Source organism: Archocentrus centrarchus, chromosome 7 (assembly GCF_007364275.1).
Source record: "Archocentrus centrarchus isolate MPI-CPG fArcCen1 chromosome 7, fArcCen1, whole genome shotgun sequence".
Lineage (NCBI taxonomy): Eukaryota > Metazoa > Chordata > Actinopteri > Cichliformes > Cichlidae > Archocentrus > Archocentrus centrarchus.
In genome coordinates, this window is record NC_044352.1 from 37000154 (window position 1) to 37015884 (window position 15731).

The 15731-nt window shown below is 43.6% G+C and overlaps 2 protein-coding genes across 2 annotated transcripts in view; both read right to left on the minus strand.

Moving 5' to 3' along the window:
- Positions 1–9341, minus strand: trappc6b (trafficking protein particle complex subunit 6B). Its single transcript, XM_030734754.1, has 6 exons — positions 9194–9341; positions 9048–9115; positions 6463–6580; positions 6189–6272; positions 3737–3830; positions 1–1488 (listed from the first exon to the last, which is right to left on the minus strand). Exons 1-6 carry the CDS (start codon positions 9269–9271, stop codon positions 1457–1459), a joined length of 474 nt encoding a protein of 157 aa, XP_030590614.1. The 5' UTR covers positions 9272–9341; the 3' UTR covers positions 1–1456.
- A 1353-nt stretch (positions 9342–10694) lies between these two features.
- The window catches only part of foxp3b (forkhead box P3b), a 29356-nt gene continuing 24319 nt past the window's right edge, over positions 10695–15731 (minus strand). The window contains exon 12 of the mRNA XM_030734364.1: positions 10695–11027. Coding sequence (XP_030590224.1) covers positions 10970–11027 — 58 coding nt within the window. The 3' untranslated portion in view covers positions 10695–10969. The remainder of the gene's footprint in view (positions 11028–15731) is intronic.

Below are 15731 nucleotides of genomic sequence, written 5' to 3' on the forward strand. Positions count from 1 at the left end.
CTTGGATGTGGTGGTCTGATCCTGACTGACACGTTTGGCAGAACAGTGAACAACCCAGTGAGAGACTCAGAGGTTTTCACACTGAAATTTATTGCAACCTGAAGGGCAGGACATAAAGTACACTTATGCTGTATCATTTCCACGTGTTCACAGGACTGCTGCCCTGCAGCAAACTGCACTGCAAACATCCTCATTCATTGGCTTGTATTTGGTTACACTGAGGTCAGCCTTTAAATAAAGACACACACACACTTTCTCTTCTTCTGAGGATGTATCGACACAGGCACGGGGACTTTGGTAAACGCAACATTTTCTTTGTCAGCATGTAAACGGCATTTTGGAGATTTCTGGGAAAACAGATTTTGTTTCACAGCGTCACTGCGTTGTGTTACTGTTTGTCTGCTTTTGACTGTTTTGACTGTTAGGGTTATAGCGCCACCTGCTGCTGGGACGGAGATATTTTTCAGCACAAACTTGGACAAATCCACATTTTTGAAAAATGTTTGTGTGGACGCAGCCAAAGTTTTCTGAGCACGGGGTTTTCAAAGAGCAGTGTTTGGGGAGCTGATGGGGGGGGGGCACGTGTCCTCCAATAATCTGCTGTTTATTTTTGTTATTTTTGACAGCTTCACAGGCAGGGCTGGAACAACAGACGAGTTATTAACAGATTTATTAGCCCACCACCCACTGTGACATTTATGCCACAGCTGCCCTAAATTAACAGCATTAATAATTACCTAAATCATTTTTTATGCTTCTCTAAAGGTTAATTCATCAGTCTGTGCAAGCTCTTTAATCAAAATTATATTTTTAATGCTAAAATATCATTGTTATCCATGAATTTTCTGTTTTACAATAAGGCTGGAAAAAAGTAAAGCACATTATTTTTTGATTAAAACACCAAATTAGTTATTTATTTGCATTCCTTCACAGAAAAATGACTTCTAGTGCCTGGCTTAAATTTGAGTATAAAATGTGAATTAATTTGCTTAATAAATCAATAACAATATAATTTTTAATTTTAAAAACATTTTTGCCAAATTTCCAAAAATATTTCTGTTTTCCTGTTTTTATGACAGGTGGTCTAATAATTTGTGAAGCCTGTTTTTAGTTTTTATAGCGATCAGACCACACGTGCAGTACACTTTGTACCACCAGGTGGTGCCAAAGCGCTCCCATTAAGCCAAACGTTCATTTAGCAGCACAGACTACCTCAAAGAGATTACAGTATTATGCATCTGTTAGCAGAAATAATGGTAATGTTATCGGACAGTATTTTTACACACATGACAATGTGAGTGTGGCACATCCACAGCCTGCTAATCCCACTGTGATCCCTCAAGTGTCAAGATAAAGTTTTACTTATTAGTATTCGTGATATTTCCCTTTCTAACAAATATTCAAGGCAACGTGACACCAGGGAAGAGTGCTGCTTGATGAGTAACCTCTGCTGGTCCTACATTTTCTGGATCATGACCTGGAATTTACCTACAGAGCCAAAAAGACAGAAGAAAGCATGTTAGTCGACACAAAAAGAAAAACCCAGAAAAAAAATGTCCTTTTCAAAGGTCTTTGTTCATTTTGATGCAGGCTAAGCCAGGCAGCATACAGTATTATAGAGTGAAACCTAATTCCCTATGAATGGACACATGTGGTGACAGTGGTGAGAAAAACAATCTCCCATCTGCTCAGTTTGTTTCACTCAAACTTAAAAAACAATATTTGAGCTTCATTCAACCGTCAGAGGAAAGTCAGTGTGCATATTAGCAACAATCACCTCACCTCCGTTAGTGTTTCAAGTATTTCAAACTAATGTAACCAGTCATTACAAATGACCTTCTACAGGGAAGAACTCTGTATAATGTGAATTATTTTCATTCTCTTATTTATATATTTCTTTACTACGTATCGGCCGCTGGTACAAAATACATTTCACTGTGCGCTGTACTGTTAATAGCTGTGCATGTGACCAATAAACCTTGAGTCTGATAAACAACACTTAAAGGCATACATGGTATGACCAACAGTTGCTGCTCCCTTCAGGGGGCGCCTCAGTAGATCAGCTGCCTCCATCTCACCCTATCCCAGCACCTTCCTCTGTCACACCAGCCCTCTGCATGTTCTCCTTCACTGCATCCATGAAGCTTCTCTGAGGTCCTCCTCTTCTCCTCCTGCCTGCAGCTCCATCTTCATCATCCTTTGTCCAGTGTGTCCACTGTCCCTCCTCTGCACATGTCCAAACCACCTCAGCCTCTCTGACTTTGTCTCCAAACTACTCGACCTGAGCCATCCCTCTGATGGACTCGTTTTTAATCCTGTCCATCCTGGTCACGCCAATGACGATCTGAACATCCTCAGCTGTCTTTGTCTCAGAGCCACCGTCTCCAAACCATCCATCGCAGCAGGTCTCACTGCCATCTTGTAAACTGTCCCTTTCACTCTTGCTGCTCTCCTTCTGTCACAGATCACCCTTCACTCGTTTCCACCTGCTCCACCCTGCCTGCACGCTCTTCTTCACCTCTCTTGTGTACTGTCTGTTTCTTTGGATGGTGGGACCCAGGTATCTAAGCTCATCTACCTTCACTCCCTCTGCCGTTTTATCTCCTCTCATTTCAGGGTTCGAGCAAGCGGTTGAGAATTTCAGCGGGTCGCTATTGGAACAGTTCACTATTACCACAATTAACAAGTGGGCACAGCTATTAGCACTAGCTGCCAGCACCACCCTCACATACCTCTCTGCCACTCCTGACTTCTTCATGCAGTACTACCCATCATCTGCTCTGTCTGGATCCACAAAGACACAGTGAAGCTCCTTCTGACCTTCTCCATCAGCACTCTCAAAGCCAACATCACATCTGTCGTGCTCTTACTCAGCATGAAGCCATCCTGCTGCTCACCGATCACCTCTCTTCAACAGCTCTTTCCCACAGCTTCATAGTATGGCTCATTCCCTTCACCCCTCTGTAGTTACTGCAGCTCTGCACATCAGCCTTGTTCTTGGAAAATCAGTACGAGTGCACTTCTTCATCCCTCAGCCATCCTCCATGATTCTGCCCTCTCTTCCAGACATCTCCATACCTCCACAGGTATGACATCTGGACCATCTGCCTTTCCACTCTTCATCCTCTTTACAGCTGTGCTCACTTTCTTCACACCAATCCTCTGCACTTCTCCATCCGTCCTCCTCTCTTTCATTTTCTACGTTCATCCGCTCCTCAAAGTACTCCTTCCACCTTCTCAGCACACATTAAACTCTTCATCACTCTAACCTGCTGCACCTCCTTTCAGTCCTCTTCTCCTTCCTTGGTGTCCATCCTCACACACAGCTCACTGCAAGCCTTTTCTTTTGCCACCTCTCTGTGCCGGACACGCAGCCTCCTGCTTTCTTCCTCTGACAACATTCATTGTCACCACTTCGATCTCCAGCTTCAAACTCGCGATCCTGTCCGAGGCTCTCTTCACAGCACTGTTCACATACTCCGTGACTCCGTTGGTAAAAATCAAAAACTATACCTTAACTGCAAGTCGGATTCATGCAAATAAAATCACACAAGCATTTCTCCTTTAAAATATCTGAAGCGCATTTTACCCTGTATGTGGGTGACAAACCGTCTCTGAACCGTTCAATGATATTTTATGTTATTTCCTCAGAAAACAAACCCCCAAACCTCAGTGTGCAGATGATGGCAGACAAATGTGGGTGAATAAAAATTATTTTTAAATGATGAATCCTTACACGAAGGCATGACGGACACCTCAGCAGTGACAATACTCTTCACTCCCAGACCGGACAGACCTCCTCTCACCAAACCACATGTGAAGGCCAGATACTGCAGGGAGGAAAACAGGTGTTTATGTCATGTGGTGGGAGTGAAAGGTCTTCAAACATGGCACCACAACTGCTATTAAACCACTTGAGCTCCAACCAAACAGCAGAGACGGTTATTAATGTGTCTTAGTTATCAGCCAAGCTCAGAAATGACAAACATGTTCATTAAGTGCAGAACAATTACTAATCATTATATAACAGTGTGTTACTGTGTATGTTTGTCAGTTTGTAAAATAAAAATGATTTTATGAGTCAAGCATTATGTATTTCATACAGTACTGTGTAAAAGTCTTGAGCCACCCTCTTTTCTTTATGTTTTGCTGGGAAAACAATTCAATGAAAACGTGTGAAAATAAATGGAAATATGTAAGGTAAAAACAGAGTGTACACTTCTGACCAGCTTGTTGTGACCTCCTTTATGAGCTCAGCCTGAACTCTCTGAGGCAGCTTCCTGTCACTCCTTTAAGTCTTCAGGAACGGCTCTCCAGATTCCTGAAGGACCTTCAAAGCTGCTCTTTGGATGTTTCTGCCTTTGGTTCTGTTCTCTGCCAGGAGGACCCCACACTGCTTCAATAATGCTGAGGCCTGTAGTGTGGGGAGGCCGATCCACAAACCAGTGTTTTTCTACCCAGGCATGTTTTTACTTCTGAGTAAGTGAAGAGCTCGTGGAGGTGCTCCCAGGGTTTTGGCATGAGGAACAGGAACGTTTCTAATCCTCATTCAGACAGAGATCTTTGTGGAAACAGAACTCATAACTAAACATTTCAACTGATGCTTGTGACTTCATGGTACTCTACTGTATCATCGTACAATGACTGTTTTCAAATGGCTGGTTCTGTGTGTATCATATTGCTGTATTTTAAAGGCCCATCTAGTAAGGGCGGCCTGTGGCATTGGTCCAAGCTTTAGTCTGCATCAATCAAGTATCAGCGAGCAATCTGTGGACACTCAGTACTGAACAGTTTGAGGAGAGGGACTGCATGCAGATAAACATCCACATTCAACCTCTAAATGTCCTTTAAATGGTAAATGAACTGGTTCTTATAGAGTGCTTTTCTACTCTACACAGCATGCCTCACACACACATTCACACACATTCATCAAAGAGCACTGAGGGGTTTAGTCCCGTCTCTGCATACACTGGCATGCAGACTCGAGCAGCCAGGAGCTGAATTTAAATGTAACGTGCCATTCTGCTGAGTACTCGTGTGTTTACAGCAACAAGACTGATGCAACTTAACATCACTGGGACACACAAACCCCTCCACCACATCATGGTGGTGATTCACGGAGGAGTGCGGTCATGCGGGAGGGGCACGTCCTACTGGGAGGAAGCCCCAGGTAGACCGCAGGACACGTTGGAGAGACTACAGCTCTCGGCTGGCCTGGGAACACCTCGGTGTCACCCCTGGATGAGCTGGTGGAGGTGGTTGGGAAGAGGGAGGCCTGGGCTGCTCTGCTTAGACCGCTGCCCCGCGACCCGCCCCGGATAAGCGGAAGGAAATGGATGGATGGAAAACAAGGGAATTCTCTGTTCTGAAACTCTTCAATCCTCCTTGATGTCATCTTGGACTTCTACCAGTTTTTTCTCTGTTAACTTTGATAAGACAGGTTCAAGTCTGAGCAGCATCAAGCTCAGCTCTGCTCTCTGTGCTTAAGGGGAGTGAAATGTGATGGAGAGACTATGAACCACTGAGCAAAGTTTATTCTGAGATTTGACTTGGCTTAAAGAAAACTGCTGATTGGAACATTAATGATAAAGAGGAACTAAAGTAATCTGTACCAGCAGAGCTGAATCAGGCTGTCAGTGCAGAGGGTGGACGGGATTATCCGTGATGGATAACGGCTTGCAGCCGGTCGCAGAGTCCGCCTTCCTGAACGCTTTATTCAGTCTGTTTGTGTCACCGACTCTGAGGCTGCTGCCCCAGCAGCCCACAGCAAGGTACCGTGAACTCACCACAGCTGAGTGACAATCTTCCTCATTTTGTTGCACTCAGCTTCCTTGGGAAAGGCAGCCTGCTCATACGCTACAGTAACATGTTATATGAAGTGAGAATGTAATTTCTTTACAGTCCAGGCTTAATTCACCCCAACTGTGTCACCAGTTTGGAGTTTCTCCAGAATGTTTGCACACATAGACCCCTGCAGGTCCTCCCTTCAACTTAATCCCAACTTTTGGTGTAAACGTCTTTGAGGACTCACACCAAGATGCACCAAGTTTATAAATGTATGAAATGTATGACGTATGAAAGGGCGTCTAATGTGGTACTCAGGAAAAGAGGCAGTGTGAGAAAGGATGGGAAGCCTTTTAAAACAGATCAGTAAAGTGAGACAGCATCAACAGAAGAATGAAGAGCACCTTTGGGGCGTGATCCAGGTACTGTTTTCCCACTGACAGATGACTCAGAAATCTGAACTTATTGTCCTGCAGAACATAGATGCCCTAAAACACATGATGACACCATCAATGACACACATCAACAGAACAAAAAGCATATATATATTATACATTATAGATATGTATGACAAAAAATGAATTCTTTCAGTTGTTCGAGACTGAGCCTACTGACTCAGAGTGCGTTCTGTGGTGATGTCAGCATAACAGAAAGAAGACAGAGAGATTTCCCACCTACCTGGTGATTGGTTCTAAGGTTGTCAATCTGCTTCTTGAATACGCAGGTCCAGAAGTCTTTACATACAAACTTCATGATGTCCAGCTCATCCTTAAAGCGGGCCGTGTCTTTAGTCAGTCTAAAGAAAAGAAAAGAGACAAACAAAGCGAACATCGTTCATCTGCCGTATTACAGGAGAATGGAGCTCGTTCACAAACTGTGCACATGCACCACAGACAGTAATATGACAGGAACTCTTCACCCATAAATCTGGGATTGATTTTTAATCATCTGAGACTATGTGTACATGCAAAAAGGGAGGGCCCCGCCTCTTAAAAATGCAAACATCTTTTAACAGAATGCTCAACATATTTAACACCACTCATTAGAAACTATTTGTAATCAGAATTTGAACATTTTTATTTAAAATTTCACCACTAGGTGGCTGTTTTATGGGAAACTCTTAGCTGCCCCTGCAGTAAGGAACAAGGACATGAAGAATTTGTCTGAGGGGTGTGCTGTGAAGTGACATTTATGTTTTGGTGTCAAGCTTAAAGACAGAGTGTTCTGCGTCACAGGAGTGGCTCTTTTCACCTGGCTACAGGTAAGGGGTGGCTGCAGCTCAGGAGGTAGAGCAGGTCACCTACTAAGGTTTGATTCCTGGCTGCTCCAGTATGCATGCCATGCCACAAGTTATTGTAGGGTCTTTACCTACAATACAAAGTGCATTGAGGCGACTGTTGTGATTTGGTGCTATATAAATAAAATTGAATTGAATTGAAAGATACTGCCCTGAACTGCTCCCAGTGTATTCACTGGAGTATGAACGTGTGCACGAATGTTAGACAGAAAAAACTTAGATGTAGGGAAAAAAAAGTGCTTGTATGAATGTATGAATGTATGTGTCAATGGGTGAATGCAAACGTGTTGTATAAAGTACTTTGAGTAGAAAAGCACTCTATAAGAACCAGTCACCATGGTAACCTATGCTGAACAGGTTATGTTGGGAGTTTCAGTTTAAAATTGGCTCAAAGTGCCACATGTTTTATTTACAGCATATTTTAGGTATAGATTATAGATCTCTAGTTTCCCCTCTGCTAATGGAATATGTTTCATATGTGCAGCTGTACCTTACTAAAACCACTGAATGAAGCCACTGAAATGTGCAAGTATTAATTTGGTGATGCAGAAAATGTAGAATGGTGTTATACTTAATTCTAATCTGCTGCTAGAGCTCTTTTGCACTGTTGAAATTGCAGCTATTATAACACAGGACACACCAAGAATCAGTGAATAATAATTTCCCTTTGAGCTGTCCTTTATAGGCTGTAGGACAGTAACCTTTAATGTGAACATTTATTCAATTTAAAGTTTCAGAGCTCAAATGTGCAACCGTCCTCTTAGAAATAAGCAGCAGCACTGAGAGTGCACATAAAATACCTGAATTAACATGTTTATTTTACTGCTCTGTGTACTAAATGATCAGATTAACTATATTCTACAACATAAATCTTCTGTCTTATTTGCAATAGTCTTGCGTTTTACTGTTATTAGAACCCATTCCTACAAGACTGCTCAAAGAAGTCCTGTCACTGGGCTACGTACCTACGGCCTTTACGGGGCCCTGTTCTCATAAGTAACCCACAGGCTAGAAGACAATTAAAAAGTCCCGCTGCGATCAACAATGTTTTTCGTGTAAGGTCCATATTCAACATTCTTTGTCCACCTCTCCAGGATCTCTTCCACCTGCTCCCTACACTGACTGCAGATCAGTGCCATCTGCAAGCATCATAGACGAAGCTCAGATCAGATCCCTGATGTAATGACACCCCCACCTTGAACCCATCTGTCACTCCTACTGCACACCTCACTACTGTCTCACTGTCCTCATACATGCCGTGCACCACCCTCACATACAGCTATGAGCCTTTTCCTTTGCTGCACTCCTGACCTCCAACTACTGCTGTCTACTTTCTCCCTGACGATCCCACTTTTTCTTCGCTAAAGAAAGGCTGGTGCCCATCCCAGCTGCCATAGGGCGAGAGGCAGGGTACACTGTGAGCAGGTCACCGCACTGCCGCAGGGCTGATGCTGAGAGACAGACAACCATTCACACTTATGGGCAACTTAGAGCCACCAATTAATTTAACTGTCTGTGGACCGTGGGAGGAAGCCAGAGAACCTGCAAACTCCCAGACCAGATGGTGAATTTGAACCCAGAACCTTCTTGCTGTGAGACAATAATGCTAACCACCGTGCTGCCTCTTTGAATACTTTCCTGTACGTCCTCATTCCTTCACTAAGTCTCCTTGTGCTCTTTCCTCTGCCCAGAGGATAAACCAAACACCTCCTTGGCAGCACTTCAGCTGTATTATCCAGGCATCTGGTAACTCTTCCCTCCACCCAGAGCCTGGCTCAGCTCCATCCTGTGCTGTCTGTCAGTGTCAGTCAATCTGAACACTTCTGCAGTAAAATATTTTCAAACAGGCAGCTGTATTTCATAAACGAGAGACCTTAAAAAACCTTGAACCTGAGCCTTTCCACTGCACTGTTCAGCGTTAAAGCTGTAACTAACCTGACGGGAAGTGTCGTGCTCTGGTTATTACCTCTCTATCAAGCCTTGTCCCACTCGGAACCCCATGTTCTCCAGTTTGGTGATATTTCTCCCATTCTCCTAAATACAGGATGAAGAGACAGATTAACATCAGCTTTTCCACTTTCCCGGAGAACCGGCGAGCTGAGCGCTCCTTACCGCCTCTCCGTCAGCTGACTTGTAAATGTAGTGAATCAGCTCGCTGTGTAGGAGCTGGAACGGGGCTTCGTCTGCCATTCTTCCTGCTCTTCAGGAGTCCCTCCACACGGCTAAAAACATTTAGCACCCACGGAACAGCTGCGCCGCTTCCTCGTTGCTCTTGAGTGAAAAGAGCATGCCGCTGTTCCATTACCGCCACCTGCTGGTCCGGAGTGCCAGAATACTAGAAATATAAATATGTATATAATAAATGTAACAATGAACCAAAATAATGAATCATCCTGCAGTTCTTTATGGATTTAGGGCTGCAATGAATTCAACAAGATATAAGCAGATGTTTCACAACCTGTATGGCAGATTTTTAACTGCTGCACCGTATAATTCAGTTCACTTTTATTTAATTTGCATCAAATCACAACATCAGTCGCCTCAAGGCACTTAAATAATGCTATAAACAATAAAATTGGGTGAGTGGCGCTAATCAGCACCATCACCTTGAATATACTATTGGTAATATGTCATTTATATAATAATGATAACTGTTGTAACCTGCCACTGACCATGAACAGGCTGAATCACTGTAAACGCCCTCACAGTACTGCAGACTAACCAGTGCTGTCTGCACTAACTGCCTGGCACGTTCACTGAACCTGTCAATAACACAAAATTAGTACACTTAAGTTTATTTTGCAAAATGATTCACAAAAACATGATTCAGCAATGTTTCATGTAAATAGCTGATATCAGATTTTAAAACTAAAAAGAATCAGGACATAAAACATAAGCTTTAAATTCCCAGTTTATCAAATGTGACTTGCTGAACTGTCCTGACCGTTGAAAACAAATCTCTCCTCTCTTTCTTTCCTCCGTCTCCATCTCTGAGAGTGTCGTGTATTAACATTTCATCTCTTTCTGGGAAATACAGCAGCTGTTCATCAGCTTTTGTGGTAAACTGCACAGAAACAGTTTGTGCTTTCGGTCGTGTTTGTTGAGCTGTATAAAACGTTGGACGCTGACTGTGATGGTGGAGTAACAGCTTGAACACGTGTAGACTGAATTCTTTATTTACCATCGTGTCAACAAGTCTTATGTGTTTGTCAAAGTCTGATGCAGCCCTCTGTAGACTGTCCACTGGCACTGGCTCACTTCTTTAACACAACAGAGGTGTAAGTGAACTGTGATGGAGGCATAATGCACACACACACACACACACACACAGTAGTGTATTTTTGGCTCTGTCCCACACATAATGTCCTCACTAGCGTGCCTCATATTAATCAGCCAGTAAAAACAGTCCAAGTACACTTTTTATTGAATAAGACAGTGATGCTGGAGGGACTGTGTGTCCCCACATGCAACATTGTACAGTAATAATACACTGCTGTGCAGGAAAGGAAAGCAAACATAAATTCTGTGACATATATTTGATAAAAAATAACTGATGAGAGGAACAGAGAACGTCTGTGTTTGGCACTGAGACAGAAAAATGTGAAAGGACGTGAACAATGTTTGCAGGAGAGATGTGACCCCTCACCTGCTGACTGGAGCAAACTTTCAGGTCATGAGAACAATGATGAAACACCCAGAAACCCCAGATTCATTTATTCATTTATTTTTCAGAATAACTGAGTACAAACACACTTGTCAGGTATGGGCACAGCTATCTTACTGTAACAGCCGAATCACACTCAACAAGTCTTTAATCTGAATGCAGCATACAGACGTTTCAGACCCTTCTTCCTCCTCCACACCTTCTTCCTGCTGCTCTTCAGCAGCTTAGGGGTTTCCAGGAGAGTAATGGGAGTAGGCTGTGAGCCACTTCACAGGGCAGTCCCTACAACAAACACAGTCAGTGTCAAACATGTATACACTGAAGGAACTGCACACTCCCACCAGCCACCCTCTTTGTGTGTGCCACTGTGGATTTGCTCTGTCTGTGGGTTCAGGGTTGGGGTCCTGTTTTCATGTCTCATCGCAGTGATGCTGAGCCTCACTTTATTGTATCACGAGTTCTTGTCAATGTTTGGGTTTCATGGACGTTGATGCCTTTCACGATGGTTTACTGTGCAGTGTTTTGAGTTCTTCCTGCTCTGATTTTGTTCTCGTGTTTGGCTCTCTCACTTTTGTCTGCCTGGCCCGGGTACCATAAAGCAAGTTCAACGTACTCTTTTTATTTCTGAAGTCCTGATTCAGGAAAGAAAGCTGTCAAAAACTGTGCAAGTTATCAATATCACAGCTGTCTCACTAAGATAGAGCACGGGGAATCTGACGGATTGTAGCTGTTTTTCCTGTAAATCAGTGGCAGCGCCGGGGGGGGCTAAAGACCTTTTATGACACAGTGGTAGCATCTGCCCTTTTCTATGCAGTGGCCTGCTGGGGGGGTGGATGCACCGAAAGGGACAGGAGCAGGATCGACAAACTGGTGCAGAGGTCCAGCTCTGTGTTGGGATGTCCTCTGGAGTCTGTGATGGTGGTGGGTGAGAGGAGGATGTTAGCCAAGCTGACATCCATCATGAACAAACCCCATCACCCTCTGCATGAGACCGTGGGGGAACTGAGCAGCTCCTTCAGTCAGAGACTGAAACATCCTCACTGCAGGAAGGAGCGCTTTCACAGTCATTCATCCCAACAGCAGTTAGACTGTACAACACATCATGATGTCTTGAGTCACTTGGACACTTTACCTCCTCTGCATCACTTTATCCTTACAGTCCAGATACATTTTATTTATTACACTCACCCATATAATGCATACCGTGTATGCTGTGTACCTTACTGGCTACAAATGTATATAATGTTTTGATATCTGTATATAGTGTTTTGATGTGTGTGTATATGTAAATGTGTGTATTGACACTGATATATATATTTATGTATATAGTGCTTATGTATATGTGTATAGTTTTTTTGCTATTTTATTTTATTCTATTCTATTTTAGTTTTAGTTTAGTTCATTTGTTCTTACTCATCCTTTTCATTTTTTCTCTGTACTGAGCTGCTGTAATGCACAAATTTCCCCTTCGTGGGATCATTAAAGTTTTATCTTATCTTATCTTAAAGTTATTTCTAAGAACTGATTTTGTTATTGATGGTCATCAGCAATGTCTTATCAGCTTTAGACTCTCTTACTATCCACACTCAGCGAGAGAGCGTCTGTCTTCATGCTCAGTGGGAATGTGTCGGTGTGTGTCTTTTGGTTACACCCTCTTTTACTTTAAAGGTTAAGGATCTTTTGTATCTTTTGACTTGTGTGTTTCCCCCTCATTTCCTGATTGTTCTCACCTGTGTGAGTTATGTTCAGCTGCATCTTGCTGCATCCTGACTTTGTGCATATGTAGGCCTGTCCGACCCCTTCTTTTTCCTGGTCCTTGTGATTTTTAGGATTTCTCCCTGTGGGGATGTTGTCGTCGGTCTTTTAGTTTGATTTTTGTTGTTCTTGTCTGCTGGACTCCCATATTTTGGTCCTTGTCCTCACACATCTTAACAGTTGGGAAACTGTTACTAAAGAACCAGTGAACACAGTGAACACGATTCAGTGCCTGATTTCACACGCCTGTATTACAAAGCAGGATTTGGGATTATCCGGGGAACTTCACTTTAACACTGAGAATCCTGGGTTTTCCGTAAATCGAAGGTGGTTTCACGTCTTCTATTTGCACGTGGGTACGGTAACTGATGCAGGCTGTGTTCCAGATTAGAGATCACCAAGTATGAAATTACCACTTTTTGACCAATCAGTAGCATCACATTCCTGGAAGCAGCCTCAGACCTGCATGCGTAGATAATGAGGAGACTGAGATCTTTAATCATTTCTGAAAATTCTTTGTATTTCCCTAATGAGTATCAGTAATAATTATTGTTAGGCATAACTTGCCATGTGCTACACTAAATTAATGGAATAATAATTAAATTCCATCAGATGCCCCATGTCTTTATGATAGAGCTGTAATACTGAAAAGTTGGACAGATCCCATTTTTGATGGGGTTCCTTCCTGGCTTTAAATAGGCTGGTCTTTATTAATATAATATTTCTTTTCCAGGTTTACTAAGTTTTTAATGCTAATCACACACAGTCGGACCACAGTTGTAGTAGTTGTGTTGCTTTCAGTTTTTATTTTGTGTTTAACCTTTTCATATTTCTCTATCAAATGACACTAAAATAGACCCACCGTGTTTGTGTTCATATTCTACCAGTGCCACCTGATTCATGTGAATGTGTTTGTAGCTGGATAAGATTAGGTAAATACAAGCTGAGATGGAGCAACAACACTACTAAACCAAAGTGTGTGATAACCTAAGTACACCATATGATACAGTAGCTTGTTGGGCCACCACCTTTAGCAGAAAATGACTTGAGGCAATAATTTTTCTGTATGATTTTCAGTCTCCCCTCCACAAATCACTACCTTATCGTGGATGTCAAGTTTTTTAAAACTTCCTTCAGCTCCTGCCCAAACATGAAAAAGGCTGACTCCACACAAAAGGATGCTGGGACAACTCAACTCAGTTTAAGTGTTTCATTGTCTTTTTGTTGGAGTTGCAAGCATTCAGTGCAGGAGCGCTTGCTTCAGCGTGAGGCGCACTGCATACGGGTGGGTAGTAAACCTATTTTGAATCTTATCCTAGTTTATCTTGACATGTACATGTCTATTATCTGTTCAAAGGTTATCAACCTACTCATCCATTAATCCACCTGCTCATTTGCCACTGCACCGAATGCTTGCAACTCCAACAAAAAGACAATAAAGCGCTTAAACTGAGTGGAGTTGTCCCAGCATCCTTTTGTGCGGAGTCAGCCTTTTTCAAATTTGGGCAGGAGCTGAAGGAAGTTTTAAAAACTGTGGTGGAGGGGTTTGTGTGCCCCGGGGATCCCAAGAGCCGTTGTCCAGGAGCTTTTGCCCCCTGGTAGGGTCGCCCAAGGCAAATTGGTCCTGGGTGAGGGGGCCAGACACAGAGCAATTCAGATGACCCCTATGAGAGAAAGATCAAGGGAACAGTTCACCCTGTCTGGGACAGCTTTACCAGGGCCCCACCCTGGAGCCAGGCCTAGGACGGATGTGCAAGGGAGAGTGCCTGGTCGCTGGGCCTTAGCCCATGGGGCCCAGCCAGGTGCAACCCAAAGAAGAGACATGCACCCGCTCTCCTGTAGGCCCACCACCCACAGGACGTGCACTGTCAGGCAGCAGCCAAGGGTGGAGGCCCTGGCAGACAGATCCCCAGCTAGCAAGGCTGGCTATTGGGATATTCTGGTGGGGAAGAAGCCTGAACTAGTGCATGAGGTTGAGAGATATCAGTTAGATATGGCTCACCTCAATGCACAGCTTGGGCTCTGAAACCAGTCTTCTGGAGAGGGGCTGGACTCTGTTCCAATCTGGAATTGCCTTTGGTGAGAGGTGGTGGGCTGGGGGTAGGTATCCTTGTATCCCCTCAACTTGGTGCCTGTACATTGGAGTTTTCACTGGTGGACAAGAGGGTGAAGAGGAGCTGAGCTGTCAACTGATCAGGTGGGTGGAGGAGGATGCTGTATAGACCAGGGTTACTTAAACGTATATCACAATTAGCATCTGCAATTCTGAGGCCATGATCCTCAGCCAGAAAAGAGTGAAGTGCCCATTCCAAGTCAGGGACTAGTTGCTGTCCTAAGTGGTAGAGTTTAATTCAGTTCAATTCAATTTTATTCATATAGCTCTAAATCACAACAAACAGTCACCCCAAGGTGCTTTGTATTGTGGGTAAAGACCCTATAATAATAATACAGAGAAAACCCAACAGTCAGAACGACCCCCTATGAGCAGCACTTGGTGACAGTGGGAAGGAAAAACTTTAACCCTTTAACAGGAAGAAACCTCCATCAGAACCAGGCTCAGGGAGGGGCCTGAAAGCTGAAGGCTCTGCCTCCCATTCTACTCTTAAGTATCCTAGGAACTACAAGTAAGCCAGCAGTCTGAGAGTGAAGTGCTCTGTTGGGGTGATATGGTACTATGAGGTCTTTGAGATAAGATGGGGCCTGATTATTCAAGACCTTGTAGGTGAGGAGAAGGATTTTAAATTCTATTCTAGATTTAACAGGGAGCCAATGAAGAGAAGCCAATATGGGAGAAATCTGCTCTCTCATCCCTACTCTCACCTACTCTCACGAGCTTTGGGTAGAGACTGAAAGAACCAGATCACGGATACAAGCAGCAGAAATGAGCTCCCACCAAAGGGTGGCTGGCCTCTGCCTTAGAGATGGGGTGAGGAGTGCGGTCATTCGAGAGGGGCTCAGAGTAGAGCCGCTGCTCCTCCACTTCAAAAAGAACAGCTGGACTTTGGGCCATTGCCACACCTTGTAATCATGGTAGGGTCTTTACAATATAAAGTGCCTTGAGGTGTTGTGATTTGGCGCTATAAATGATATAATTGAATAGATTTGATTCTTTTCTTTTTCAACCCTTGTTTTCTAGAGTTGCTCATAATCATTGTTCTGTTGCATGACTCACTTTAAGCCAAGCTTTACAGAGATAGCCTCACATGTAACTTTAGAATACTTTGGTGTGCA

Excerpts from the sequence above, each read along its gene's own strand:
- trappc6b (XM_030734754.1), bottom strand. The coding sequence starts at position 9,271 with ATGGCAGACGAAGCCCCGTTCCAGCTCCTACACAGCGAGCTGATTCAC. Across the intron at positions 9,116-9,193 it reads AGTCAGCTGACGGAGAGGCG|GAGAATGGGAGAAATATCAC; the intron begins GTAAGGAGCGCT and ends TCCTGTATTTAG. Across the intron at positions 6,273-6,462 it reads ACCTTAGAACCAATCACCAG|GGCATCTATGTTCTGCAGGA; the intron begins GTAGGTGGGAAA and ends CATGTGTTTTAG.